Genomic DNA, 12393 nt, shown 5'->3' on the forward strand with positions numbered 1-12393 from the left:
ACATCCTCTTCGTTTTAATCCACTCCACAAGAGCCGAGTGAGCTCTGAGCTGCCTGCCAGCCTGTTCTTGGCCTAAGTCCTAACAGAAACTGCATAACAAAACATGCTGTCATCATCGTGTTTTTGTCATTCCTGTGGTTCAGCAGAGAACGCACAGAATGGCGTAACATGCAGCTGTATGACCGCCTCACCTCAGGCGTCACAGTGTGGTGTAGAAAAGCAACTCCCATTTTATTGCGTAACTCATTGAGTTCCTTGTAAAATAAACCAAATTTGACAGAAAATCATTGACTTTTTAAATAATAAAAAAAAGTAGTTTCTGTTATTGTTAAAAGCATGTTTTTTAAAAGCATCAGCTCTAATCACTGCCTTAAACCTTGAATATCTTATACAAATTCCTTTATTCTATTCTAAATGTATTCTATCTTATAAAGCAAGCCACAGGGTTTTGTCTTTAGACACTGTACTGCAGATGTCACCTAAACTACCATGGTTTTATGCTTATGGGAAATCCTCCATATAAACTGATTACTGAGGAAATCCTTTATGGCTTCTGTGGCACTAACGTTTATTATCCCAGAAATGTCAGTGTGGTTTCGTGTCGGGGTGTGTGAACAGGACATATCCACACCATTGCAGTTTTTGTGTGTACTGCTTCTGAAATGAGTCATGGTGTCAGATTTTTTCCCATCACTGATCTTTATTTGAAGCCTAAAGGCAAAGGGATGTTTTTTTTCCCTCTCTTTCCTGATATTTTCTCACAGTGTCACTGAGGCTGTTTGAAATCAATGAAGGCTAAAACATCTAGGCAGAGTAAAGGCCTGTTCACACCAAGTACTGCATAATGCACTCTGAATAGTTCTTCTATCCCTGTGTGTGTGTTTGTGGAATCTGGGGAAAACCACATCTTAAATTATTAACACTGATTTACACCACATTATCAAAACTGTATAGTTATTGTTCTTGGTGTGAACAACCATCAAGAGTTATGTCCTATAAATAAAACTTTTGTGTGTTGTTTAAATGTTTGATACTAATTGTAGATCTCACTAATCATGGGATTGGTGAAACATTTAAAGGACTAGTCCACAAAAAAACCTTATTTACACAAAAGGAGACATTTTGAACAATGTTTATGCTGCATTTTCCCATACATTCCCATTATTTTTTGGGTGATCTACCCCTTTAAAGATTGACTCCATAGTAACAAATGCTAAATGTTTTAAAACTACCATCACATGTGCTTGATACTCTTTTAGATGTTTATTGCCTTTCTGTATGTGTGTTTGTGTTGCACAGGTGGCAGCGAGGACGGATGGGGGAATTCGGAAACGTACTCAAGCCCTGTCTCGTTCCTCCAGTAAACGGAAGAGCCGCTTCTCCTCTCTATGGGGTCTGGACACTACCTCAAAAAAGAAAACCAAAGGCAGACCCAGCATTAACCAGGTTCACATCTGCTAGACATCTGCTACAGTCTGTTTATGGCCCATTTTACATGTGCTCAATAGAACGAATCACTGTTTATTATGCATACAATTTGCGATTTGTACGTTTTTATGTGGTATAAGTACATTCAAATACCTTCAAATCATCACACACATTTATGGTGGGACGCAACTGAAAGTTCATGATCTTATCCTCCCTTGAAACATCCATAACATGCTATTTCGCCAATACTCCAAATTCGTCTCAACTAGTTGTTTTGTCTCAACCTAAGGTGTTCGTAGACGGGGAAGAGCCAGTTAAGAGGAATCTCGAGCACATGTTTGAGGACACTGGAAAGGAGACACTGGTGAGGACGACGTTAATAGTTCTCAGCATGCTTTACATAATTAAAACTCTCAAAGAGAATACTGTCAAAGGCAGAACGGATAAGAACCGAGATGTTAATGCTGTGTGGATCTCCCAATGGGAACTGGAAAGAGCTAGAGAGAGAGTTAAGTCACCCAAGCTGGGCTGCAGGCCCTCGGAGAGGAGCGGCGGGAGGCCCAGGCTCCTCTCCCACCCGGCACGTCCATTAACAGCCAGGAGAGGAGGCAGATGGCGGGTGTTTTGGGAGGGGAGTGCGTGTGTGTGAGTTGAATGAGTGACAGAATGTTGGAGTGTTTAATGTATTGTCTGCATGTGTCTGCCAGTTTGTGAGTGTGTTTAAGTCCCCCTGACCCATTTCCCGCTCTCCTTCACCATGTGTGGGCTTGCTGTCTCTCCATGATGTGGGACCACCATCGCAGCTACTCTGTGGGCAGATTGTTGAGGGGAAGGGGAGGGTGCTAGGCTGTCACCCGATAGTGTGGGATAAGCTATCTGAGCCAGGCAGCATGCCGTCACTGACAGCAGGCCAGACCCGCTGACAGACCCAAGAGCCCCCGAAAGACCCACAATGCACTTCCCAGCCGGTACACGTCAGCCCATCGATCACCCGCCAGACGTCTAACAGCGCCGTTGTCAGACAGAGGCGCGGAGTATTGCACTGGGCTTGCCTTGCACATTGCTGTGCTTGGATGCCAAGTTAATTAGTATCAGATTAGATATCATCACATTGTCTGCTGCATCGATCCAGACAGCCCTGCTTAAATGTGATAAGCCCGATTTGTGCAAATATAACCTGGAAACTGACACCTCAGTAAATCTGCATTCAGAGGTGTTGTGATATTGTCTTGTGGTAATCACCGTTCTGATGCATTTTAGTATTCATCAACATGAAATTGACGCTGTTGACTTTCTTAATACACATTTTTGTTGTTGTTGTGCTCAAATTATCAGTAAAAATAAAATAAAAATCTTCATCATTGCCGATTTTTCCTTTTGAGTGACATCATTTAAGATGTGTAGGCTATTTATTAATGTTAACCAATAAATCCAAGCAATACCTGACGGATGAAATCAAGTTACATCCTTCATTTTAGGATTGGGCAAAATATCGGCAGTCATATCGGTATCGGTCCGTTTAGTAAAACAGTCCATGAAATAGTAAAAAATAAAATATAATTCCATGTGGTTGAAATCAAGTTCTGTCCTACTTTTTTCAGGATTGCACAATATTTCTGCAGTCATATCGATATCAGTAAAGTAAAATAGGCCATAAAATATATATAGATATCTACTGTCTGCTTGGTTATTATTTAAAAATAAAATGAATTGATGGTGTTGGTAGTTTGCATTGCAGTATGTCCCTAAATTTCTTCGCTCTGAAATACATCACATTATATATGTTAAATGGGTTCTGAAATCCATTTCAAGTTGACATTAGGCACATTCAAAAACATTTTATTTCTTTTTTCAATTGTTTTAGAAGAAGGATCAAGAGGGTTCGGTGAAAAGCCTCCCCCAACACAAGACGGACAGTGAAGTTTGGGTGCCCGACTACCTCACGCCGTCCTGGGTCTCTTTACCTGACGATCGACCTGTGTTGGCTATCATACAACCGGGGGAGACGGCCATGGAGGCCCTGGAGACACTGTGCAGGGTAAATGTCATGTGTACTCGCAAACAAAACTTTTCACATCAAATAGATTACCTTGGATCCTGTCAAACTGAAGTTCCCAGAGGCAGGTAACTGGATGCTGTATCCTCATCTTACCTATTTTAACCATGCTTTCTTCTAACATAACTCCTCTCATAGTTTCATGTTGAACAGCAAGTTTCAATGTCGCATCAGCATATATAGCCACACCCACTTGAAAGTTCCCTCAGAAACATTATATATGATTATTGAAAAATGAGTTCACACATATTTTATTTTGTTGTCCTGCTTGTCATCTTTTGCCATGAGGTGTTAGCACACGTTAGCTACAGATATGTCAGCTGTGCCGTTTGGTTCTTTTTACAAACAAGATCACAGTTTCACCATACAGTCATCTTGCAGCCCATCTGCAACAATGAAGAGGAAATTTAATACCTAAAACACACTTCAATATCATCAAAGCAGAGTAATCTTATGATTCATCCATGGCTAACATCTCATGTAACACATTTCCCGAAAACACGAAACTTGCCCAACCACTCCTTTGATGCTGGAGTTGTTGAGAAAGTGCTAGAACTTTCCATTTCCCAAGGCAAACTGCTAAAGTGTCAGTGAATTATTTCTTCTTGCGGTTATCTTCCTGTTATCATTCTGCTGTAGTAGCTCTCTGCCTCTTTCCTTGTCTGTTCTCAACCTCTGTCACCACAGAGTGTTCTAGAATGCACCACACTTCTCGTAAAATATGTCTTTAAGCATTTATGTAGATAACACACCAAGTCTTATTCAAACTTGAATGCCAGTGAAGCAATCACTCTACAGTTACTCTGTCCAGTATTTAAATTTATTGGTCATCTACATGCATCAATTTAAATAGTCTGAAGACGAGTAGCATGAAACATAAAGAAATATAAATAAATTATCCTGCGATTAAGTGGCCGCACTAAATCCCAGAAATGGTTTTCTGTCAAGCCCTGAAATAAAATATTAACCAATTCACACTGGAGAATATAAACATCCTCTGTCATGGACAATTTTTTAAAGCATTTTAAGACGGTCATAAGTAACAGCTCAGATTAAATGCTGACTTTTATCGCTGAATGTAAATAGTTTCTCTATATTTATTTAGAATTCCTCATTTGTTAATCTTTCTTTTTATACAGCTCTCTGGAATACCTTATTCTAATTAGTCTCTCTACTTTCTTCTTCCTTTTTTATATATATTTCAATAAAACAATATTTCATGACCTTTTTCACTTGTTTAGTAGCCATGTAGAGTGGGATAAATAATGTAGTCTTCTACAGTTTATTTTTATTATATATTGATATTTAGTGTTAATATAGTATAATACAGTATATTATAATTTATTTTTTAATTATATAATATTTCCTGGTTCTCCTCAAACTTAAGACTTTGACTATGATAGCATGTCATGAACCAATAAACAGCTGCAAGTTCATGTCCTATCTGGTCCATTGGGACAAAGAAAACATTTTGTGAGGAGGTTATTGAGTTCAGTACTTTTATATGAAAGGTACAGGGGTCTGAACGAGGCTCATAACCTCAGATGTCTCTTGAGGGCTTGAACCATGTTATCCATCCCCCATCTTTCCTGCTGAGTGATCATACAGACCACAGTGAGCTGCCATTTAAGGGATCATTAATGCGCAATCCTTGCAGCCAGTGCTCTATAAACACAATGCGTAATTTGCCAACTTCTTAGTCTATACACTAAAAATAAAAATTGTGTAAAAATGAAACTTGTTAAAGACACAAATACTAATTAGAAAGTGATTACAACCATACAAACTTTTTTTTTTTTTTCACTTCACAGGCTCACAGACTGGATCTTTCCAAGCACTATATACGGTTGAAGTTCCTTGTCGACAATCAATTGCAATTGTATGTCCCCAAACCTGAGGAGGACCTCTGTGACCTGGTGAGTCCAACGAAGAGAGCCTGTCACCGGCCACAGCGTTTCCTGGACAGCTAAGAGCGCTTAGCGGTCACAGACTCAGCGTGGGGTGAATTTATTAGACTGTGACTGGCTCTGCAATGTGCCGCAGATAGTATAAAGTTTTAAAGTTTTGACTGTGATGTAGGTTAAAGCGAGTCTAAACTCTCCGACAGCCTTGAGGCTGCTGCATATGTTATGAATTATGTAGAAGATGCATGTACTGCATAATGCACTCTGAATAGTTCTTCTATCCCCGTGCGTGTGTGTGTGTGTGTGTGTGTGTGTGTGTGTGTGTGTGTGTGTGTGTGTGTGTGTGTGTGTGTGTGTGTGTGGAGTCTGGGGAAAACCACCTCTGCAACGACTGTGCAACCTCAAAAGCTCATTTACTTTGCTTTTTTTTTCATGGTTGCTCTTCTAAGATGACAGAGAATCTTTGTGTTTTCCATGTCTCCTCTCATCTTTTCACTTTCTCTCTGTAGAGACTTGACTTTCTCTCACTTTTATTCTCCCTGAAATGATCAAAGCCTCAGTTTTGTCTCAGGCTCTCTTGAGAATGGGCTGATTTTTATTTAGCGTATCTACGCCATGAATTTCAGCAGACTAAGACATTTTCCATGATGTATATGAGCTCTTTCTGCAGTCATACTGTAAATGAACTGTACATCCTAAGAGTGCAATATGACTCTTTCTCTCTCTCTCTTCCTTTGTTTAGCTGTTCAAAGAAATTGAAATTTGTGCCAAGACAAACAAAGTCATCCAGTTTGACAGAGATGAGTCCTGTGCCATAGGCTACGGTAACAATGCTGTTTAGTATATTACTGTTTTTATTCCTGTTGTTTGTTCCTTTTTCAGTTATTTATCTCTCGTTCTATCTTCTCCAGGTTTCTCAGTGGCAGTAGTAGAGGAGGATGGAGGCCAGCAGCTTCATATCACTGATGTGAAAGCCGGAGGTCTGGCATTCGCCAAAGGTGTGTGATGGAACTCAACAGATAGCTGTTCTTCATTATAGCCAAGCCATATACAGTGTTGGGGAAGATACTTTGAAACTGGACACACAACAATCATCCTGCGATAGAATTAAAAGCATTGTGTGATTGCTAAAAATAAGAATTTACTTCAAAGAGATTAGAATCTAGTTTGGCAATGCATTTCTCTTTTGTTTATGGGATGCTCAATCATGAAAACAGTTTCTAGATTATCTTACTGCCTCTATTTGGCAGCTGCTCCAGGTCCAAATCAAAACCTAATGCCGTCCTCCCCACTGTAAATGCCTCACCTGCACTAGTCTGTAAAACTGCTGAGAAATTAACAGGGGAATATGGAGGAGTCTGAACTGAGATGACTGACCCAAATCTCCACTGGACTGGAGGAAAATCATTTAAAAAGCTTTCACATGAGCACAGGATTACTAAGAAGAGCAAATTAAAACCATTACACACTGCCAGTGATATCTGTGCCAAGCGAGTGCGCTCATTAAGGGCAACCTTCAGAACGGGTTCAGATACTCTCGGTTCCAGGAAGTCCAGTTATTGAGCGTCAGAGTATTTTAATTAGTGGCGCTTTCTAAGATAAGCATCGCTATTATTATTGCTTATACTAAGGGTCAGGGATTTGTGCTAAACCCCCAAAAATTAAACCTGTGTGACTGAATGCACAGTATACACCGCGCATGAACTTTCCCTGCTGCAAAAAGCCATTTAAACCAGCCTAATGCTGGTCTTAGCTTGTTTAAGATAGTCATCCATCCTGAAATTGTAAAAAATCAGCAGGGTTTTGTTTCAGTATCGTTAGTAATTCTACCCAGAAGGCCTTGCAAAAGTGGCAGTGTACAAGAAAATGCTTGTCTGGATGAATAGTAAGGCAGATGGATGCAAATCCAAGTGGACAGTCTCTAGTGTGGGAAGCAATTCCCTCTTTTTTGGGGAAGAATATGCCCCAACAAAGAATTGGCTCATCAGGACCATGTGCTGTCCAAACTGAATGAAGTGTGTGTGTGTGCGTGCGTGTGTGCGAAAGACGCACAGACAAACTTGCTGGAGGCAATACTCAAATTCAGGACAGTTTGGACGCACAGCACTGGGGGCGCTTGTTGATGACATCACCCCAACATTCATCATCACTCTATTGCCTGGGGCAGAGCCGAGCCATCCAATGAAAAATCTTTATTACAGCTGACATTTTGCTTCATGTAAAAACTGGGTCACACTTCAGGCAGTGTGTGCATGCATGCATGTGTGTAAGTCCATACTGCATTCATAAAAGCTCGGAAACAGAGGGCAAAATTCAGCTCCAGCAAGAGTTGGGAGCCTGGGCATGGACGTCAATAATCAATTAAACTGGCAATCCTGCCTAAAGAGTGTTAACTGAGCTATTTGAGGCTAATTGAGCAGCTGATGTATTGGTAAATTGATAATTAAGGAAGGGGGAGGAGCAGACACGTTTCTCCCCCTTTGTTCTCAAATCCTGTTTTGTTCAACATACAAAGCAAATCTACTTGAATAATAAGGATGTAATCATTCTCTAACATGGTTATATGAATAATTAACTTTTTGCATTAATAATTAACCTCTGACAGCATTTAGTTTTGCACCTCTGTAAGAAAACAAGGACTTTTTAAATGTTTTAAGAGGAATTCATGAATATTTTTGCCTGCTTCTGTGTTTGAGTGATGCAACAACATTTTTAGGAGTTACAAACTTGATTTTAATTTTTGTAAAACATTGTGTGTGTGCGCAGGTTTGCGAGCAGGTGATGAGATTCTGAAATTGAACAGTAAGCCGGCGAGCGCGTTGGAGCTGGCAGACATGCAGGCTGCGTTTTCTTTGCCCTCTCTCACCCTGACTGTCAGCACGCTGCCCGCTACCGATCCACACCAGCTGTGCCAGCTGTGCCTGCTGCCTCCCCGCCGATCGGACGGGGCGCAGGACCTCTGCACTGACATCTTTTCCCAGAGTCAGGGTAAACCTCTTCACCACTGTCTTATTTTTTTTTCATATATTTCCATATTTTCTTGCCATCATCAATTTAACTTGGTACCGACAGTAGATGAGTCATTACTCCATCTTTAAGTCATTCTGAAATCATAAAAATCAGCACTAGAATTTGACCATACATCAACATACAGTACTACTAGAGATACGTTACCATTTAAAAGTTTGTGGTGATTAAAGACAGCATTTATTTAATTAAGAAACAGTTAAACAGTACTACTGTGAAATATTGTTTAAAATAACGTTTCTGTTTTAATACATTTTCAAATGTAATTTATTCCTGTGATGGCAAAGCTGTCAATGTTAGAAACAGTTTAGCTGCTTAATAGTTTTGTGGAAACCTTGATATGTTTTTTTGGGATTCTTTGATGAATAGAAAGTTTAGAAAATATTTTGTAAGTGTCTTTACTGTCACTTTTCATCAGTTGAATGTGTCCTTGCTGGACTTTTTAAATTCTTTAAAAAAAAACTTAACCTGTGGCATGGTACAGTCTTGTTTAGGGGTTCTCAACTCTGGCCCTCGAGATCCACTTTCCTGCAGTTTAGCTCCAGTCCTAATCAAACACACCTGTACGAGATAATCAAGGTCTTCAGGACTGCTGGAAAGCTACAGGCAGATGAGTCTGAAAAGTGAAACTGCCGGAAAGTGGATTTTGAAGGCCAGAGTTGCCCATCCCAGGTCTTGTTGCTCACCCAGTCCCTGTCTGTGTTCATTGCTCCCCCTAGAGGACATCCTAGATGAAGGTCTTGGCCTGGTTCTGCACAGCCCTGATGACACGGTGGAGGACAGGGTAAACCTAATGGCTGAGAGCCCCGCTGACAGCCTGGAGGATGAAGTAGACTCAGCACACAAGGTTAGAGACCACCTGCCATAAAGATTCATCATTTCATCCGCTTTTGGTTTTGATTCTGAGAGCATGTCACCCCAGTTTCTTTTGTGTATGGGTCATTATGTATTTGCGTTCTGTGGCCTCTGCTGTTATTTGGGGTGGGTAAATACAGACTCTATTCTCTGATATGATGAGTGTCATCTGGGGTCAGAGGCTGACTGAAATCAGATGGCTGGTTAAGAGCTTTGTGTCATGTGATCTAAGTGACCTTTGATTTTAGAGACTGCAGCAGATGGGAAGACAGGTTGTCTTGCCTTGCGGATCTTCACACGTACACACACTCATACTCTCACACTGAGTGTTAGTGATGACATAGTCCACTTGATTGAGGTCAAGATCAGAGATGACGGTGTAACCACTTACACAAGGATGGATACAACTTGTCAACACATACTCGTACTCAAAGATCCAAAAGTCTGTGACCACTAATGAATGTGACCCTTTTCACAGACTGTAAAGCCGTATTTCTACAGGGTTTGTTCACCCTAATATGAAAATTATCCCATAATTTACTCACCCTCAAGCCATCCTAGGTGTATATGACTTTCTTCTTTCAGCCAAACACAAACAGAGTTATATTAAATATCTTCCCTCTTCCAATCTTTATAATGGGAGTAAATAGCAACTGAGATTTTGAAGCCCAAAAAAGCGCATCCATCCATCAAATAGAGCTGGGCAACTAACTCAAGCTCCTCTTCTATTATATTGAAATCCTCAAACATTTCTCTTTTAAATATTCTCGATTTATTGATGACCAGTGTTTTGCTCTATCCTCGGCACTTCCACGTTCATCAATACGTCATGCGTCGGGTTAGAGGTCACTCTTCGGCCAGAACTCGACTGGCGTACGGCCATTACCGGAAGCCAGTCATTATAGTTTATAAAGTTAAATGTTTTTTTTTTTTTTACAAAAAAGCATCGCTTCGCTTCAGAAGGCCTTTATTAACCCACTGGAGCCGTATGGATGGATGGATGCGCTTTTTTGGGCTTCAAAATCTCCGTTACTATTCACTCCCATTATAAAGCTTGGAAGAGTCATGATTTTTTTTAATAGTACTCCATCTGTGTTTTGCTGAAAGAAGAAAGCCGTATACACCTAGGATGGCTTGAGGGTTTTTACATGTATAACTATTCTTTGTGTTTCAAATTCCAGAATAATGTCTCTCGCTGCTGCATGAGTGTTTCTAATACAGGGGCTGAGGGAGTGATGGCAAATTTGACATCATTCTCTCTTCTGACAAGTGTAATCAATCTCTCAATATTTTTTTAATATATTGGAAAGTCATGGAAACACTATCTCAGATAGTTTTTTCTTTTGCTACATGAGAATACTAATATATATATATATATATATATATATATATATATATATATATACATATACATACACATACACATACGCACCCAGGTTTGTCCATTTAATAACATTAGCACTCGAGCTGCATGAACTAAGTTTGTGTAAAACCCGATGATCATGTGATCTGCAAATTACCCAAAGAGCATCTTGTTCTTCAATGGATGAATAACTGACTGTTTGTACGAAGTCACATGATCAGAGTCACATGATCAGAGTCACACGATCAAAGTCACAAATTTGCTTAATTGGTGATCTAGAAATAGTACAGAATCTTAAATAATTCTAAATCGTTGTACATCACCTTTCATTTGCATTTATTTCCAGGGTTAAATTTAATTTTGAGTCCCAGATTTTCAATGTGGTCTCAGAGGTTTTGACTCCACTGTATACAAAAACACACACTTTGCAACTTCCACTTTACACTGCAATGTTTTCCTCTGTGTAAAATGTCTGTCTCAGGATTGATTCGTCTCTCTCATGACGGTGCAAACTTTCTTCTTTTCCCTTCTGTGTTCGCTCTGTAGGTCAGTGTGATTTTTTTTCTCTATTAACTGACCAGGGGCCGTATTCACAAAGAATTTTATCTTACCACTAGGAGTACTCCTAAATCGCACTAAAATATTTTAGCTAGGAGTGTTCTCTTAAAAGTTATTCACAACGCCTTTCAGACCTACTCTTAGTAAGGAAAAATGACAACTCCTAAACTAAGAGTGAGTCTTCGTTGCTATGGATGACGTCAATTCTCATGCACGAGCTTCCTCGCAACGATCACGGTGATTGGTTGTTAGATGACAGGGCCATCATGCGGAACATAACACAGACGCACCAAATCATGGAATTACGACATCTAAATATGTCTGTGTCCTACACAAAACAATAATAATAATGTCATCGAAATGCATATATAATGACAAAGTTGTGAATTAAATTAAATTAAATCAAGGTATAATACCCTAATGAAAACCGCCACTTGCCTAATAATGAAAAACGACACTTGCATTAACACTTGCTTGGTTAATTGACATCCTATAGCCTAAATAGACTACTTAAAGCAAGGAATTATTGCTCCTATTGAAGTAATGTAATAGTTGAATGACGGTGGATTATGAACTCGCCAAAACGGAAAAGAAACTGGACGCAGGATCAGTTACTGCTGCTGGCCCAGTTGCTGAAAAAATAAAAAATAAAATAAAAGGGAAATTCGGCACTGGGATACAACATCGAGAGAATTGTGAATTTTCTATTCACAAACACGTCCTCATCCTGACGTGGTGCAATTATTTTAATATGTGTCCCGTCTATAGCACCGACCACTCCGGGCACACCGGCAATATCCATAAAGCTGGCTTTGTTTTTTTGGAGTTGGCGAATGTCCAAAGGAAAACTTATGAACTGTCTAATAATATGGGGTCTACAGAGTGCATTGATGGTTTGGTGGATCTGCTTACCGATGGCTGGGATATCGCTAGATCGTCGGCATTACACAATTGCATTTTCCCCGTTGCCAGGTAACGAAGTGTTATCAAACATTTCAATTCGGCACTGATTGGGTTGTTGCGATTAGTTGGCGCTGTTATTGCATCCCTCACAAGATCCACAACAATCAGTATTCCCTCACGGTTAAGCCGGTGTCTTTGTAATAACTCCGTGTCATTGGCTGTCTCCAACACACTGTGTCGCGCGGCGATTTTAAGATCCTTTGTGAATAGGTCTTAGTGAGTTAGGAGTCCTCTCGACT

The 12393-nt window shown here is 40.0% G+C and overlaps 1 protein-coding gene across 8 annotated transcripts in view; it reads left to right on the plus strand.

The window, feature by feature from the left end:
• Positions 1-12393, plus strand: part of tiam1a (TIAM Rac1 associated GEF 1a) — a 64901-nt gene that overhangs the window by 37547 nt on the left and 14961 nt on the right. For 4 of the 8 annotated variants that reach the window (XM_079600421.1, XM_079600423.1, XM_079600424.1 and 1 more), the window contains 8 exons: positions 1300-1446; positions 1718-1792; positions 3293-3466; positions 5296-5400; positions 6131-6212; positions 6300-6386; positions 8155-8376; positions 9135-9262. In XM_079600421.1, coding sequence (XP_079456547.1) covers positions 1300-1446; positions 1718-1792; positions 3293-3466; positions 5296-5400; positions 6131-6212; positions 6300-6386; positions 8155-8376; positions 9135-9262 — 1020 coding nt within the window. Of the gene's footprint in view, positions 1-1299; positions 1447-1717; positions 1793-3292; positions 3467-5295; positions 5401-6130; positions 6213-6299; positions 6387-7861; positions 8013-8154; positions 8377-9134; positions 9263-12393 lie in introns of those variants that run through there. The other 4 variants (XM_079600426.1, XM_079600427.1, XM_079600429.1 and 1 more) reach the window with 4 other exon arrangements.

The sequence above is a fragment of the Phoxinus phoxinus genome, assembly GCF_949152265.1.
Source record: "Phoxinus phoxinus genome assembly, chromosome: 23".
NCBI classification, from domain to species: Eukaryota; Metazoa; Chordata; class Actinopteri; order Cypriniformes; family Leuciscidae; genus Phoxinus; species Phoxinus phoxinus.